At 40.4% G+C, this 18,973-nt stretch overlaps 1 protein-coding gene across 4 annotated transcripts in view; it reads right to left on the reverse strand.

Annotated features, from left to right (window-relative positions):
- Positions 1-6,012: 6,012 nt before the first annotated feature.
- Positions 6,013-18,973, reverse strand: part of sh3d19 (SH3 domain containing 19) — a 145,272-nt gene continuing 132,311 nt past the window's right edge. For all 4 annotated transcript variants that reach the window (XM_063046464.1, XM_063046463.1, XM_063046462.1 and 1 more), the window contains 4 exons: positions 18,361-18,413; positions 13,117-13,303; positions 12,370-12,473; positions 6,013-6,923 (listed from right to left, as the gene is read on the reverse strand). In XM_063046464.1, the coding sequence (XP_062902534.1) occupies positions 6,804-6,923; positions 12,370-12,473; positions 13,117-13,303; positions 18,361-18,413 (464 nt within the window). In that variant the 3' untranslated portion in view covers positions 6,013-6,803. The remainder of the gene's footprint in view (positions 6,924-12,369; positions 12,474-13,116; positions 13,304-18,360; positions 18,414-18,973) is intronic.

An 18,973-nucleotide genomic window follows, 5' to 3' on the forward strand; every position in this document is an offset into this window, starting at 1 on the left:
TTCAGATTTTTGAGACCTTCTCCCTTGTAATAGTAACTCGCTTCTCTTCCCTCACACCCTTCAACACCTGATACACTGCTAGTGTCTTCAACAGTGAAGACTAAGGCAAAATACTCATTTAGTTCATCTTCCATCTCCTTGCCCCCTGTTCTTATTTCTTCGGCATAATTTTCTAGTGGTCCTTCCTCCACTCTCATCTCTCTTTTTCAAGTATGTAAAAACTAAAGGCTTTCACTATCCACTTTGATATTGTTTGCTAGCTTGCTTTCATATTTCATCATTTCCCTCCTCATGATTCTTTTAGATGCTCTCTGTAGGTTTTAAAAGCTTCTCAATCCTCTATCTTCCCATGAAGTTTTGTTTTGTTGTATGCCCTGTCTTTTGCTTTTACATTAGCTTTGACTTCCCTTGACAGCCACGGTTGTACTATTTTGCCATTTGAGTATTTCTTCATTTTTGGAATACATCTATCCTGCACCTTCTTCATTTTGCCCAGAAGTTAATACCATTACTGCTCTGCTGTCATCCCTGCTAGCAGCTCCTTCCAATTTATTTTGGCCAACCCCTTGCTCATACCACGGTAATTTCCTATACTCCATTGGAATACTGTTACCTCAGACTTTACTTTCTCCCTATCAAATTTCATGTTGAATTCAATCATATTGTGATCACTGGCTCCTAAGGGGTAAGCTCCCTAATTGTCACTGGTTCATTACATAGCACCCAATCCAGTATAGCTGATCCTGTATTAGGCTTAACAACAAATTGCTCCAAAAAGCCACCTCGTAGGTATTCAACAAATTCACTCTTGAGATCCATTACCAACCTGATTTTCCCAATCTATCTGCATGTTAAAATCTCCCATGACTACCATATCATTGTCCTTTTGACTCACCTGTTCTATTTCCTGCCGTAATCTGTAGTCCACCTCCCAGCCACTGTTGGGAGGCCTGTATATATCTGTCATCAATGTCCTTTTACCCTTGCAGTTTCTTAACTCAACCCATAAGGATTCAATATCTTCCAATCCTATGTCACATCTTTCTTATGATTTGATGCCATTCTTTACCAGCAGAGTCACACCACCCCCCTTCCTACCTTCCTATCCCTCCGATACAACATGTAACCTTTTCCAGGAATGGGATCTGCTCTCGGGGTTTCACAAGTGGCCGTTATTTGGCACGCCAAGGGCGTGGTCTAAGATCTCAGCTGGCCTTTGGAGGGCCGAGATTTCCTGGTTCTGGAGTCAGGGGGAATCGGAGGTTGGTGTCCGGGCAGGAGATTGGTGTGTTGTGGGAGATGGAAGATCTAAGACTTGTGTGCCCAGAGACCCAAGATCTTTGGGCATAGAACTCGGAAAAAGTGACGCAACAGACTTTTAACATTGTTAACCAGTGAATTGTTTGTTATGTCTCCCCTCTCTCTGTGAAACAGAGACATCTCTTTCTTCCTTATTAGGGAGAGAGAGAGCCTGTGGTATGTTGAATACCGAGTGAACAAGTAGTCTTTGGGGTCCTGCAAGCTCGTGTCTTTGCTATTGCCTTACTCACGCTTGAGTGCTTGGTGGCAGGAGCCGATGCTTTTTTTGCCGGTGGAGGGAGGGGGAATTGTTGTTTGCTGCCGCTTACGTGTGGGAGGGAGGAGCTGGGGGGACTTTGGGGTTCTTACATTTAAATGTTGTTCATTCTTTGGGGGCACTCCTCTGTTTTTGTGGATGGTTGTGCAGAAAAAGCATTTCAGGATGTATATTGTATACATTTCCCTGACATTAAATGTACCTTTGAAACTTGGACATTCAGCTTCCAACTACAACCATCCTTCAGCCATGATTCAGTGATGGCCACAACCTGACAATCTGTACTGGTGCAACAAGATCACCCACCTTATTTCTTATACTCCGTGCATTGAGATATAACACTTTGAGTACTGTATTCGCTACCCTTTTTGATTCTGCATCCCTAATGTACTGTTACTCACTCTGCTAGCTCCAATGTTGTCCTGTCATCTGCCTGCCCTTCCTGACAGTTCGTCTGCACGTTTTCTTTGCTTTTTTTTAACCATCTGTCCTGTCCTGAGTACCTTCACTCCAGTTCCCACCCCCTGCCAAATTAGTTTAAATCCTTCCCAACAGCTCTAACAAACCTGCCCACGAGAATATTGGTCCCCTTCAGGTTCAGGTGCAACTCTATGCCTCTTGATCAATTCTTCTTGGCACTCAAATGTGCCAGAGATGGCTCAATTCTGCTCACCAGACCTAGAGTGTCTCACAATGAAGTGTCGGCTATTTTACCTGCCAGGAGATTTCTTGCCTTCTTTATAGCTGCATCAATATGTTGGGACCAGGTTAGATCCTCAGAGATCTTGACACCCAGGAATTGGAACTTGAAATCAACTATGATCATATTGAATTGTGGTTGAGGTCAAATAGCTTATTCCTACTCCTATTTTCTATGTTTTTATCTCGATCTTTCCCAGATAGCTGTCCAAGTGATTTGCATATTTCTTGCCTCATGCAGCAAATGTGTACGATTTAAATGGGCTAGGAGAAAGGGACCGAAGGATTACTTGCTCCACTCTCTGGAAGGACCCAGGCATTTATTGCTCTTCTATCATTGCCTTTCTGAAGGTGTTGATGAGCCTCCTTCTCAAACCAGTGAAGGTGATAGTGACCTGCTAAGTACTTCCAGCATGCTCTTTCCAGAATCTGTTTTTTTTTAGGTTCGCTTTTCAATTCCCAAAGTGCATTTGGGGAGGAGTTTTACCATCTACAAGATCCCAAATGGAAATATATAACCAGTCCTTCGTTGTTGCTGGTCTAATTCCTGGAATTCCCATCCAACATCATAGGAAGAGCACTTTCACTAAATGGACTACAGAGTTTCAAATACAACTAGCTTCTGGAGGGCATTAGTGATGGGCAATAATATTCTTGATTCTGATGCCCAAGTGCTAAAAAAATATAATTTTAAAAAATAGCTTGCTTCCACATTGGTTCTTACACATTCTTTTAATACTACATACTGATTTAGTTTACCAAGTTTAAATATCGATTGAAGTACAGCAGGCTTAATATATTAAACTTGTGATATGCACCCCTAACTTCGCAATGACCTGAATTACCATTTGAGGTCCATGTACATCTCTCACCAATGTTTTCCTGATTCTACTTCTGGATTTCCTAAGCTAAGGTTCTTTCTCTCCACTGCCCTTTACCACGTTCTGAAATATCATGGTGATCCTGCCTCATTAATAAAAATTATAAACAGAACATATTGGAAACACTCAGCTACATAGGCACTATGTGCAGGAAGATAACAGAATTAATGTTTCAGATTTAAGATTCTGCTTTGAAATGTTAATTCTCTTCTCTTTCCACAGAGACTGCTTGACCTGCTGAGTGCTCCTAGCATTTTGTTTTAATTTCAGATTCCAGCATTTGCAACTTTTTTTGTTCCTTTACCCTTTTAATATACAGTATATTTTATGTCTGTGTATATATATGTCACTAAGGGTTGTGTGTATCATGTGATATGAGTTTTGAATCATCTTAGTGGCATTCATTTTTAGTAGACAGTGCTGCTCATCTGCACTAAAGAATATTTCGTTCACTTGCTTTATGGAATAGCAATATTCAAGCACTTCCAGGCACCGCAGTTTCCCTACCATCATCTTTATTCGCTGGTATTATCAACTCTGACCACTTCATTTGTTATCAGGATAAAAGATCTGGTTTCATTACACACTTGACGTCATAGAAAAGTACAGCAGAGAAACAGGCCCTTTGGTCCATCTAGTCTATGCCAAAACCATTTAAACTGCCTACTCCCATCAACCTGCACCAGGATCATAGCCTTCCATACCCCTAGGTACCTATCCAAACTTTGCTTAAATGTTGAAATTGAGCTCATATTCACTTGTGCTGGCAGCTCATTCTACACTCTCACAACCCTTCGAGTAAAGAAGTTTCCCCTCATGTTCCACTTAAACTTTTCACCTTTCACCCTTAACCCATGACCTCAGGTCATAGTCTCACCCAACCTCAGTGGAAAAAGCCTGCTTGCATTTACTCTATCTATATCCTTCATAATGTTGTATACCTCTATCAAGTATCCTCTGAATCTTCTAAGTTCTAAGCAATAAATTCATAACCTATTCATCTTTCCTTATAACTCAGGACCTCCAGACTCACTAACATCCTTGTGAATTTTCTCTGCACTCTTTCAACCTTTTTTACATCTTTCCTGTAGGTAGGTGACCAAAACTGCACACTGTCTTCTCGTTACTTTGAATCAAGATTTGTTGAACTGTCAGGGATCAAATCTAAGAATCTTAAACTCCTAATCTTCTGAAATATATAGTTCTTTATTTTAAAAATTTTGTAGTGCTTTCTTTTACTTATTCTTCTGCTCTTTCCCCACAGACAATTTAGAAAGGGACTTGTTATAGAGCCTTACAGCAGAGAAACAGGCTCTTTGACCGACCATGTTCATCCCACCTATTAAATAACTACCTGTACGAATTCTGCTTACCGGTGCATGGCTTGTACTACCTTGGCAATTCAATAGCTCATCTAAACACTTGTTAACAATCCAATTTTTAAGTTTTGAATATCATACTTATGGCCCCAGATCTGTGCTTCCCAGCAATTGAAAGCTTCTCCTGTAGGTACCTTATCAAAAGTTTTAAATACCCCTCTGAATTATCCCTCAGTTTCTTGTGAAATAAGCTTTATTCTGTTCTTTTTTTTGTTCAGAATACCCTCTCACCTCTGGTATCACTCCAGTAAGTCTTTTCTTTCCATCTGTTTCAATGCTTTGAGTTCTTTCAATAAAACCAGTATGACAGCTGGAAACACTCAAAACTGTGATCTAACCAGAGATGATTTGGGTTCACCATGATCTCTCTCTTTAATCCCATTTCTCTCAAAGTATTCTTTATTAGTCTGTGCTGCCATGCGGTTTCCCACAGCTATATCCCTCTGTTCCTCCATTTATGTGGTGTGTATTACCCTGAAAGTAATTTGTGAATTAAACATTCATTCCATAAATGTATTAGTATCTCCTTGTCTTTTTAAATTGCTGTGCCTTGCATAAATATTCCCTACCCTTCTGCTGTCAGCTACAATCAACAATATTGCAAAAACTGAGTGCAATTGCTTTCCAAAGCTATATTGCTGAGTTTTTCAAGCAAACAGTGAGCTGGAAAGGAAATCCTTAAGTAATAGTTTATACAAGTCAAAGCTTTTCCCCTGGACAATGATACTTGCTATGTTTTGTTTGCAACTTTGAATATCGGAAGTTTTTTTAAAATCTCAAGACTGTTGATAAACACAAACTTTTCTTCATCTTTGTTGAGCTAATAGTTGGACAATAGGTGGTTCTGTATTGGACAAATGAAATGAAAGATGGTAGAAACAATAGGGAGGGTTGTACCCACCAACCGTCCAACCTTTCAACAGAATCACCCTTCTACATAAACCTTCTCTGAACTGCTTCCAAAGCATTAACATCCTTTCTTAAACAAGAAGACTCATACTGTGCTGGACACTCAGGAGTGGTCTCGCCAGTACCTCATAAAATAGAAACATAACCTTCCCACTTTTGGATTCAATTCCTCTAACAATACACAATATCATTCTATTAACTCTCAGATTTCAAATTGTTAGTGTCCAAGTAGCAAGGAGAACACCACTTGGTTGAGTTATTAAACTTTGATCCATAGCCTGCTTGTTACTCATCTATTTATTAAATAATCCCAAGTTCCAACAATTTTGACTTAAGATGTGTTCTACCAATGGCCTTTTGAAGTATGCTTCCTTTTGAGCTCATGGCTTCTATTTCTAATATATTCTACATATCACAGCAATCTATGAGCTTTCCATACCAAAACACTGATGTACATCTGATACGTATACAGTATTTCTGTGAAAGAAATACAAGGATCACGACCACAAGATGGCACTATTGTTGAAATCAATTTTCACCATGCTATTAAAATTAGTTTTGCAATATATGTGTTACAATACAGGTTTAGTGTGAGAGAGTTATGGTGCAATTTACGCAAGTTCACAGATGAAAATTTACCAACAGTACTGAACAGTCACACTCCAAAATCTTTTCTGAAAAAAATCTTGGAAGTATTGAAATAAATATTATTTATTAAAAAGTTTATTACAAAGCAAATGCTACCTAGAATTACCAGTGGTGAAGAATCCACACCAAAATAATTTGTTACTGCCAATGCCCAGTTATTGCTAAATAATACTGCAGGCAAATCTTGAAGACCGATTTTATTTTTTTATATATATATATAAACCATGTTAACTTTAAAAATTACAATTCAGAAGAATATGAAATAACATGCAACGATGCATTTTTATAGACATTACAATAAAAAGTGTATGCAAGTTAAAGATGGCAGCAACAATGGGAAAACCAGCCCACTCACTGTTAGTACCTGCATACTATGTTGGATTCAGTATAATTATATCATGATTGTGTTCTTCAATCCAAACTCATTTTATACCAATGTATAAAAAGCATGGAGTATAATTATCTGGAGTATAGTGTTGAGAGTACAAACCCTGGCCACCATCCATACACTGCTTCCAAGTGACTGCAGTGCATCTTGGTTCACAAGTAAATGAACATTTAGTTAATCATTTCAACAACAGCAATTAAATTTGTTTCAACCTTTCATGTCCCAGACTCCAATGTGCTTTGTGTTTCCTTTGGTACAAATAAATGATTGACAGAGTTCAGTGCTGTTCCACACATTCATTCTTCAGTCTCAGCAAGAGAATTTCACAATGGATCCTTTAGAACCTGAACAAAACTCCTGGGAAATATTCCCTCTTTTCCCTGTAGTTCCCCTTTCAGCCAGTCAGCATCTATGGATTCCAGCAGGATTATTGTATCACCAACCTTTGGGAGAAAAATCCATTCAGATTTCTGTTAATATTTTTTGACTGGGATGTTCCAACAAGTTAATTATGCTCTAGAATGCACAGCCACATTGCACAGTCAGTCCTACCTAAAGAATGAGTATTTTTGGACAATATTTTTATTTACTTATTTTTGTTTTATCTGCAGAAAGGATGCATTCAAAGGGAGTTTTATCAGAGGGTATCAATGGCGTCAATCAAAATACAAAAATGAGTGAAGTGAAAATTATAGTACAGGTTGTAATTTAGAATCAAGTACTAAAGATTTGGAATACAAGGTAAAAGTTGTAAAAACATTGATATTATTCAACATGCAACTAGATTCTGTAACTACAGCAATAATGTTGCACCCAATGAATATTGCTTTCAGTAAGAAAATTAATTCCTTAATTTCATTAGAGTGTGATTTCATTAAATATCAAGAGCTTATCCTCAATTTTTCCAGCAAAGAATCTGGTAGTGAAGTGTCAGGAGGAAAGTAAAACAACAGTTTATTACCCTTAATTTTAATAATATCTTAAATTTCAGCTTTATTTTTCAAAAATTTCTGTTGTGCTGTCTTACTAAGCTAACACATTTTGCAGTGTTTGTTATTTACAACACCCATTGCTGTATTTGTTTTCTTCTCTGTGATATACAGTGGTGCCAGAGGCACAAAGTGAGGTGGGTTGTACAGGTTTTACTGGCTGCTCGCTTTGCAGAACCTACTGTCTCCTTGGCATGACATGGGCTGTACAGAAATCAGGACAGTCACAGAGGCTGCTGAGCGAGCCCCCAGGTGACTACTGATCAAGGAGGATGTGACCTGTGGACCAGTGCTGCTGGGACACCAGCCAGGGGCTATCAAACCTGGGTGAGGACGTGTGATGTTGAAAGATCCAATTACCTGATGACCCCAGGTTACATGACTGATGTGTCCCAGCATATCCTAGGTACATCTCGACATCAAATTGAACTGTTCTCATACTTCTTCTCACCAACCTCCATTACATTAAGCTTGCACTTTGTACCTTTCCAATACATGTTCTGAAAAAAACCCCATCAGTTACGATCCTAATTGCAGAAGGCTGATGATGAAGATTTCAACTCGAAGTGAGGCAAAGCAATTAAAAACTCTCTGCCTTCCTACCATGTCTATAATATATAATGAATGCATTTGTATGCTTTCAACTTGGAACTTGTGCTTGAAGTTAATTTTGCCAATGGCACAAAAAAACTTCATTTACTTATGTGAGCTTGTGACAAGTTTCAAATGACATATTACTGAAGGATAAAAGTACACAATTTGGCTGGGCTCGCTGTAAATTCCCGGTGAGAAAAAGAGCGTATGGTTTTCAACTAAGATCATAAGTGCATTCGGAAAAGAGTACAGAGGTCAGGACTTGGCAAAGCATCAGAATTAGGTGCAAAGGAAGAATGAACTGCTGTGTAGATATTTTAAAAAAACAAGTCAGAGCTGAATTAATAAGCTCCTCCAGCAATGGCATCCATTGCAAAAGCTTGAAAAATGGAGAAAAAAAATATAAAGTTTATACCACAGAAAAGCAGTAAATATTGTAGTTCTTTTTTCCCCTTCACCTTAGAAGTTCATTCTAACTTAGAGTTCAGTAAAAAAATTAAACTAAATTGATACTGTAAAACCAGATTGTTAACTTGACAAAATCATAAAGATTCTAAAAAATAGTTTGAAAAAAGTATTTGCTACTTTAATAATTCCTATAACAGACACAGCAGGGTAGGTGGTGCAGAATGTGGGTACTGGTTTAGATCACTGCGCAGTCAATCTCTGCAGCTTGATGAATTTTGGCCCAGAGCTGGAATCTGACATCCAGAGGGAGAAAGTTGTCCAGACATGTTGCAGGAGCCAGTCACACCCTGCAAGTCAGGTTCTGTGGATTCTGTCGGTGGCAGAGAAAGGAGGGTCTGACCATCACTGAGGTTCGTACAGGCTGTCAGGTTGTACATGTCCCTGAGTCCCTATCTCGTCCAACAGGTACTTGTAGCTTTTGTGGATGACAGCAGGGACTGAAGGAGTACAGGCAAATTGACAGTGCAGGGACATTGAAGCTGGGGAAACAAAACGGAACCAAGTAGTAGCAGAGGGTAATAGGGTTATGAAGATGGACATGATTTAGTCATTAGTCAAATATCTATGAAACAAATGAAAGGGGTCTTATGAAAGGGAAATATCATGACAAATGTATTAAAGCAAGATGGATAAAGGATAGCCAGTTATTATGTATTTAGATTTTCTGAAAGCTTTTGATAAGATGCCACTTAAAAAAGCATGAGGCAAAAATCTTGTGGCATTGTGTATATGGGAGGGGTTACACAATAGGATGTGAAAAGGATTGCCTAAGTAATAGAAAACAATATTCGTACAAAATTGTCATTTTCTGTGCGGCTGGTTGTAACTAGTGGGGTTCAGTGCTAGCCCTCAACTAAAATAATGAATTACATGAAATAGATGCAAGTACTCAGTGTACCATAGTTAAGTTTGCTTACGATAGCAGAAGAGATAAGAAAGCAAGATTTGAGGAGGACAGGAGGAGTTTGCAAAATGATTCTGGAAAGCTAAGAGAGCGGGCAAAATCTGGTAGGTGGAATATAATGTCCAGAAATAAACTGCTCACTTTGTTAGCAAGAATGGAAAACAGGAAGAGAAATTACAGAACGCCACTGTATGGGGGGATCAAGGTATATAGACATAGCAATTAATTAGGAAGGCAAAAGAAATGTTGTAAAGGGGCTGTCTTTTGAAGAATAGTTGAACAGGTTGACTTAAGAAAACTGGGAGGTGATCCTAATGAAACATACAAAACAAAACTGAGGGGATTTTAGAGGGTAAATGCTGAACAAATGTTTCCTCTTGGAGGCAATTTTAGAATAAGGAACTGTCTATGTGGGACAGAGAGGAGGATTATTGTTATTCAGAGTGCCATGCATCTATGAAATTCTTTTTCCTTTGACTGGAGGTCTGTGACTAGTGGAGTGCCACAGGGATCAGTGCTGGGTCCATTGTTGTTCGTCATCGATACTGACAATCTGGATGATAACGTGGTTAACTGGATCAGCAAATTTGCCATTGACACTAAGATTGGGGGTGTAGTCAACAAGCGTATCAAAGCTTGCAGCAGGATCTGGACCAGCTGGAAAAATGGGCTGAAAAATGGCAGATGGAATTTAATGCAGACAAGTGTGAGGTGTTGCATTTTGGAGGGTCAACCAGGGCAGATCTTAGACGGTGAGTGGTAAAGCACTGAGGAATACAGTAGAACAGAAGGATCTGGAAATACAGATCCTTAGTTCCTTGAAAGTGGCATCACAGATAGATAAGGTTGTAAAGAAAGTTTTTGGCACATTAGCTTTCATAAATCAACATACTGAGTACAGGAGATGGGATGTTATGTTGAAATTGTAAAAGATGTCGGTGAGGCCTAATTTGGAGTATTGTGTCCAGTTTTGCACCTACCTACAGGAAAGATGTAAATAAGATTGAAAAGATTGCAAAGAAAATTTACAAGGATGTTGCCGGGACTTGAGGACTTGAATTATAGGGAAAGGTTGAATAGGTTAAGATTTTATTTCCTGGAGTGCAGAAGACTGAGGGGAGATTTGAAAGAGGTACACAAAATGATGAGGGGTAAATGCAAGCAGGCTTTTTCCACTGAGGTTCAGTGAAACTACAATTCCAGATCGTGGGTTACAGGTGTAAGGAAAAATGTTTAAGGAGAACATGAGGGGGAGCTTCTTCACTCAGAGGGTGGCGAGAGTGTGGAATGAGCTGCCAGTGCAAGTGGTAAATGCAGGTTCAATTTCAATATCTAAAAGAAATTTGGATAGGTACATGGATGGTAGGGGTATGGAAGACTATGGTCCGGGTGTAGGTCAATGGGCTTGGCAGGTTAATGGTTCAGCACAGATTGGATGGGCCGAAAGGCCTATTTCTGTGCCGTAGTGTTCTTTGACTCTAGTCCCATTGCTATTTGTCATCTATATTAATGATTTGGGTGAGAATGTACAAAACAAGTCAGGAAGTTTACAAACAACATTAAAATAGGCAGTGTTGAAGACAGGGAAGATAGTTATCAAGAACTAGAGTAGGATCTTGATCAGCTAGTGTAATTGAGACAACTGGGAGGTGTTACATTATTGGGAGGACAAATCAGGTATTCTTTAACAGTGAATATTAGGGCCCAAAGATGTGTTGTAGAACAGTGATCTAGAAGTACAAAAACTTGAGAGTGACATCACAGGTAGACAGGATGGGGAAGGCAGCATTTGGCATGCTGGCCTTCATCAGTCAAGGCACTGAGTATAGAAGTTGGGATGTTATTTTGCAATTGTACAAGACGTTAGTAAGGTGGCATTTATAATATTGTAAACACAAGGAAGTCTGCAGATGTTGGAAATCCAAAGCAACATACACGCAATGCTGGATGAGCTCAGCAGCTCAGGCACCATCCATGGAAAAGAATAAACATTAAACATTTCCAGCCAAGAAATGTCGACTATCTATTAATTTCCATAGACGCAGCTTGACCTGCTGAGTTCCTCCAGCATCATGTGTGTGTGTGTTTATAATATTGTAATTCGTTTTGGTCATCCTGATATAGGAAAGATGCCACTGACTTCCTATGGCAGGGTGATCTTGAAAGAGTGCAGAAAAGATTTACGAAGTTGTTACCAGGACTTGAGGACCTGAGTTATATAGAGATGTTGGGACTTTATTCATTGGAGCTGAGAAGAATGAGGGATGATTTTACAGAGGTGTTTAAAATCCTGAGGGCCATAAATAGGGTGAACCCATATAGTATTTTCCCCAGACTTGGGGAATCAAGAAGAGGGTATAAGTTTAACTTGAGGAGGTAAAAATTTAATAGGAACCTGATGGTCAACTTTTTGACCCAGATGATGGTCAGTATATGGAACAAGCTACCAGAGGAAGCCGTTGAGTCAGATAGATTAACAACATTTAAAAGGCACTTGGACAGGAAGCAGACATAGTAAATTTAGAGGGATGTGCGCTAACGTGGGCAAAACTAGCTTAGAAGGGAACCTTAGTTGACATGGACTCACTGGCTGGCCAATGGATCTACTACCATTTTGTATGACTGCAAGGCTCTTGTAGCTGGGCTCAACTACTCACATAATATAATTCACATATTTTGCTTATGTTTTAAAATAGGTGTTGCAGATCTTTGGAGTTTTCAACCAGAGGGCAATGGTAGCTCATTTGTTCAGTGTATTCAAGACTGAAATGGTTTAGAACAAGGGGATGAAGGGATAGTTGGCTGGGAAGTGGAGTTGAGGCATGATCTTATGAAATCATGAAGCAGGTCTGAAGGTTCAAAGAACCTACTCTGGCTTCGATTCCTTATGGTTTCGATAATCAACTACATTATTGATCTGATGGTATTACATACCTTAAAGTTAAGCTCATCTTCATTCTCCCCTACAAAGTTATACAACGCCTTGGCCATTCCTCTTTTATTCTCAGAGGATTGTTGTTTCACAGGGCTGGTTGTTCCTGACAAAAGATTTATGCAAAAATATTAAAAGTGCAGGTTGGATTTTAGCCTATGACTTTCAGATAAATTGTAGGTTTTCTCTCTCTCAATCTCAGTTGCTCATCATTTCCTTGATATAATTTACTTGTAACAGCCACAATCTGCCCAGTAATCATTAATGCTGCATCTGGAGTTAAGTTTCAGCTGGACAGTTAAAGCTGACAAAAAAAGTTCCATCATCCCTAGTGTTTGCCTGTTGCAATCAAAATTTGGGCATCAGTGTATACAGAATACAATGCAGCCTGAAAATACCAACCAATCTTAATCACTGGGTAAGAAGTTTAACCGCAGAATTGGAGAAATCTACATCAATTTAACCAATTTCCCCCGGGATCAATAAAGTATGACTATGACTATGACTGTCAATACACAAATCCTGCAACTTCTGTTTCCAACTCCAAGCTTCTCCTCATTAAGAATAGCGACCTGCCATTCACAGGTCTACTGCAGAGTAGTACTTTTAATAAAACAACAGATTAAATATACTACTTTTAATAAAATAATATAAACAACAATGTGCGTCCATCATTAATGACCCCATCACTAAAAGACTATTTCTATGGTGTGATTATTGTAAATTCCTGGCTTTATTTGCAATAATACCTGTGGAAATTCGAACAAACGCAGATGGGAAAATTCCCTCGATACCATTAAGTTTCCCCTTGCACCATTCAGAGTCTATCTGCTCTAAGATGAGAATTTGATCACCACGTTTAAATGGTAGATCATCAGCAGCTTCTGCTTTGAAATCATAAAGTGCCTCACACCACTGCAGGTCCAAGTCTCCAACCTGCAGAGATCACAGAAAAAGTTAGCTTGTTTCCACTGTAGAGGAAAATAAAACTTGTCATAGCAGTAGAAAAGCATGAAGAATGACTTTATTTAACCTAGATAAAACAGGAAGTATTGCACTGCTGAAAGATCTGTTACTATTGCCTCACAGTTGCATATTTCTCACAATACAAATATAGCCTCTCCCATTTTAAAATACATGTAGAAAACTATCTCTGTGATCATAAGCATTGTGTAAATGCCTGAACACCCGTTACTTTCAGCCTGACAAACAAATAAAGCAATATCTCCAATGCAATGTATAAACACGTAATAAAAATAAACGTATAAAAAAGCACCTGAGTATAAAAGTCTGAGTTAAAAATAAATTAAGCTTTTAGAACCTTCCAGTAGCTAGATGCACTTCAGCAAAAGGATGCTCATACTCAATTCAGTAGAAATAGTAAAATTCTCAATTATATTAACATGAGAGACAGCAGACAAGGTGTTCTGACATTCGTATCAATGTAGCTATTTGTATACACAATGGATATATTATGTGCGGAGAGTTTAAAAAGGCAGGTTGCTACCAACGGCTGTCTTTTGGATTGGAACTACAGAGTGTCGTGGGAGCTGAATTCTGAAGGAAGGCAGTTTTTTAAAAAACTTCTTCGAGTGCAAGAAGGACGAGACTGTGCAGGCGCGTGACGTCAACAGGACAGCGCGGAGAGTTTAAAAAAGACCACCCTATACGGCGGGCAGCTGTTGGAGTGGGCAGCAGAGTGAGTGGCAGCAGAGTGTAGGGCTTTGGCTTTAACGGGCTTCAGCGGTAAACGGGAAGAGGCGAGAGCGAAGCACCAACTCATTTTTTCTCCCCCCCCCTTTCGCGAATCGGCCCGGACAGACAGGAACAGCAGGGCTTTCACAGCTAACGGTACTAGCTAATGGTTTAAAAAGTTCGTCTGTTTAGCGAGGTAAGTGGGTGAGTGGACTTATTTTTCCTGTTTCATTCCTGTAGAATTAGATTGCATGCCTGCAGGGTTAGTGCTTTGTTCAGGGTGTCAGATGTGGGAATCCTGGGAGATCTCCAGCCTCCCTGATGGCCACATCTGTGCCAGGTGCACCGAGATGCAGCTCCTCAGAGACCGTGTTAGGGATCTGGAGCTGCAGCTTGATGACCTACTGCTTATCAGGGAAAGGGAAGAGGTGATAGACAGGAGCTACAGGGAGGTAGTCATCCCTAGGCTACAGGGGTCAGAAAACTAGGTGACTGTCAGGAGAGGGAAGGAAAATGTCCGGATAGTGGAGAGCACCCCTGTGGCTGTCCCCCTCAGCAACAAATATCTTGTTCTGGATGCTGTTGAGGGGGATGACCTGACGGGGGACGCCCACGGTGACCGGGTCTCTGGCACTGAGCCTGGCGCTGTTGTGCAGAAGAGAAGGAGGGAGAAGAGAAATGCGGTAGTCGTAGGGGATTCCATAGTCAGGGGAACAGACAGGAGATTCTGTGAGCCTGATAGAGATACCCGCATGGTGTGTTGCCTCCCAGGTGCTAGGGTACGGGATGTCTTGGATCGGGTCCTGCATATTATGAAGGGGGAGGGTGAGCAGCCAGTTGTCTTGGTACATGTTGGTACCAATGACATAGATAGGACAAAGGAGGAGGTCCTGAAGATAGATTTCCAAGAGTTAGGAAGGAAGCTGAGAAGCAGGACCTCCAGGGTAGTAATCTTGGGATTGCTACCTGTGCCATGTGCTAGCGAGGGCAAGAATAGTAGGATCAGGCAGATGAATGCCTGGCTGAGAGACTGGTGCAGGGGGCAGGGCTTCAGATTCTTGGATAATTGGGATCTCTTCTGGGGGAAGTATGACCTGTTCAAAAAGGACAAGTTACACCTGAACCTGAAGGGGACCAATTTCCTGGCGGGAAAGTTTAATAGAGCTGTTAGGGAGGGTTTAAACTAATTTGGCAGGGGGATAGGAACCGGAATGATAGAGCGGAGGAAGGGGAAAACAGAAATAAATCTAATATAGTGAGCAGTAAAGATGTCAGGAAAGACAGGCAGGTGATGGGGCAAATTTGTAGCCATTGGGGTGAGTTGCAGTGCAATAAAGTTGCAGTGAAATCAAAACGAAAAGTACCAAATACTGGTCTTAAGGTGTTATACTTAAATGCACGCAGCATAAGGAATAAGGTGGATGATCTTGTCGTACAGCTACAGATTGGCAGGTATGATATTGTGGCCATCACAGAGACCTGGCTAAAGGATGCATGTCTCTGGGAGCTGAACGTCCAAGGATACACGGTGTATCGGAAGGATAGGAAGGTAGGCAGAGGGGGAGGTGTGGCTTTATTGGCAAGAAATGATATTAAATCATTAGAAAGAGGTGATATAGGATCAGAAGGTGCAGAATCTTTATGGGTTGAGCTAAGAAATTGCAGGGGTAAAAGGACCCTGATGGCAGTTATTTATAGGCCTCTAAACAGCTGCAGGGATGTGGACTACAAATTACAACAGGAAACAGAAAAGGCTTGTCAGAAGGGCAGTGTTATGATAATTGTGGGGGATTTTAACATGCGAGTGGATTGAGAAAATCAGGTCGGCACTGCATCTCAAGAGAGAGAATTTGTAGAATGTCTGCGAGACGGCTTTTTAGAACAGCTTGTTGTTGAGCCCACTAGGGGATTGGCTGTACTGTATTGGGTATTGTGTAATGAACTGGAGGTGATTAGAGAGATTGAGGTGAAGGAACCCTTAGGAGATAGTGATCATAACATGATGGAGTTCACTGTGAAATTTGAAAAAGAGAAGCCGAAATCTGATGTGTCGGTATTTCAGTGGAGTAAAGGAAATTACAGTGGCATGAGAGAGGAACTGGCCAAAGTTGACTGGAAAGGGACACTGGCAGGAAAGACAGCAGAGCAGCAGTGGCTGGAGTTTATGCGAGAAGTGAAGAAGGTGCAAGACAGGTATATTCCAAAAAAGAAGAAATTTTTGGTTTGAATGGAAAAAGGATGCAACCGTGGTTGACAAGAGAAGTCAAAGCCAAAGTTAAAGCAAAGGAGAGGGCATACAAGGAAGCAAAAATTAGTGGGAAGACAGAGGATTGGGAAGTTTTTAAAACCTTACAAAAGGAAACCAAGAAGGTCATTAAGAGGGAAAAGATTAACTATGAAAGGAAGCTAGCAAATAATATCAAAGAGGATACCAAAAGCTTTTTCAAGTATATAAAGAGTAAAAGACAGGTGAGAGTAGATATAGGACCGATAGAATATGATGCTGGAGAAATTGTAATAGGAGATAAGGAGATGGCAGAGGAAATGAAGGAGTATTTTGCATCAGTCTTCACTGAGGAAGACATCAGCAGTATACCGGGCACTCAAGGGTGGCAGGGAAGAGAAGAGTGCACAGTCACAATTACGACAGAGAAAGTACTCAGGAAGCTGAATAGTCTAAAGGTAGGTAAATCTCTCGGACCAGATGGAATGCACCCTCGTGTTCTGAAGGAAGTAGCTGTGGAGATTGCGGAGGCATTAGCGATGATCTTTCAAAAGTCGATAGATTCTGGCATGGTTCCGGAGGACTGGAAGATTGCAAATGTCACTCCGCTATTTAAGAAGGGGGCAATGAAGCAAAAAGGAAATTATAGACCTGTTAGCTTGACATCGTTGGTTGGGAAGTTGTTGGAGTCGATTGTCAAGGATGAGGTTACTGAGGCCTGGAGGCATATGACAAGATAGGCAGAACTCAGCATGGATTCTTTAAAGGAAAATCCTGCCTGACAAACCTATTACAATTTTTGAGGAAATTACCAGTAGGCTAGACAAGGGAGATGCAGTGGATATTGTATATTTGGCTTTTCAGAAGGGCTTTGACAAGGTGCCACACATGAGGCTACTTAACAAGATAAGAGCCCATGGAATTACGGGAAAGTTACATACGTGGATAGAGTGTTGGCTGATTGGCAGGAAACAGAGAGTGGGAATAAAGAGATCCTATTCTGGTTGGCTGCCGGTTACCAGTGGTGTTCCACAGGGGTCCGTGTTGGAGCCGCTTCTTTTTACATTGTACATCAACGATTTGGATTATGGAATAGATGGCTTTGTGGCTAAGTTTGCTGACGATACAAAGATAGGTGGAGGGGCTGGTAGTGCTGAGGAAATGGAGAGTCTGCAGAGAGACTTGGATAGATTGGAAGAATGGGCAGAGAAGTGGCAAATGAAGTACAATGTTGGAAAGTGTATGGTTGTGCACTTTGGCAGAAATAATAAATGGGCAGACTATTATTTAAATGGGGAAAGAATTCAAAGTTCGGAGATGCAATGGGACTTGGGAGTCCTCGTACAGGATACCCTTAAGGTTAACCTCCAGGTTGAGTCGGTAGTGAAGAAGGCGAATGCAATGTTGGCATTCATTTCTAGAGGAATAGAGTATAGGAGCAGGGATGTGATGTTGAGGCTCTATAAGGCACTGGTGAGATCTCACTTGGAGTACTGTGGGCAGTTTTGGTCTCCTTATTTAAGAAAGGATGTGCTGACGTTGGAGAGGGTACAGAGAAGATTCACTAGAATGATTCCGGGAATGAGAGGGTTAACATATGAGGAACATTTGTCCGCTCTTGGACTGTATTCCTTGGAGTTTAGAAAAATGAGGGGAGACCTCATAGAAACATTTCGAATGTTGAAAGGCATGGACAGAGTGGATGTGGCAAAGTTGTTTCCCATGATGGGGGAGTCTAATACGAGAGGGCATGACTTAAGGATTGAAGGGTGCCCATTCAGAACAGAAATGCGAAGACATTTTTTTAGTCAGAGGGTGGTGAATCTATGGAATTTGTTGCCACGGGCGGCAGTGGAGGCCAAGTCATTGGGTGTATTTAAGGCAGAGATTGATAGGTATCTGAGTAGCCAGGGCATCAAAGGTTATGGTGAGAAGGCGGGAGAGTGGGACTAAATGGGAGAATGGATGAGCTCATGATAAAATAGCAGAGCAGGCTCGATGGGCCGAATGGCCGACTTCTGTTCCTTTGTCTTATGGTCTTATGGATATATGGTCGTCTCATGAGTGGGCTTACCTGATTAGATGTGGAGGTCTCTATTGCTCTGTCACCTGTTACACTGTTAGAACCTTAGGAGAGATTCAATAATATATTTTAAAAATCATTTGCATTCCTAACTGGAGCGGTTTGAAACTAATTAGGTTACTTCATTAGCAATGTGTTAGCGAACATTCAAAAGTAAGATGCAACAAGCTTTGTTTCAATGCAGTTTGGAATGGGTCTAAAATTGCAGGATACCAAAGGGAAAATTATCTATTGAACGTTTACAATTTTATTGTTTTAGTATAGATAGCCAGGGACAAAACTGGCTACTTCTCAGAATGATAGCATTTGGCAAGTTAACAATCACATAGTGCTTACAGTATATAAACTTAGTAAATGATAAGCAGCTTTCCAAATATTCACTTAGCAATGTTAGACACGTACTTATTGATCTACTTAAACTGAGTTTCTCCAGGGAAAGAAAAAGAGCTCCAATCTTTCCCTAATGACTCCAAAGTAAACTGGCTCTAAATTTTAGACAACGCTCCATCGCCTAGACTTCCCAACCAACAAAAATGTCTTTCCTCTTTCTTATTGGTTCCTCTCAATACATTGAAAACTTGGACCAAATCTCCTCTTACCTTTG

This window comes from Mobula hypostoma, chromosome 4 (genome assembly GCF_963921235.1).
Source record: "Mobula hypostoma chromosome 4, sMobHyp1.1, whole genome shotgun sequence".
Classification (NCBI taxonomy): domain Eukaryota; kingdom Metazoa; phylum Chordata; class Chondrichthyes; order Myliobatiformes; family Myliobatidae; genus Mobula; species Mobula hypostoma.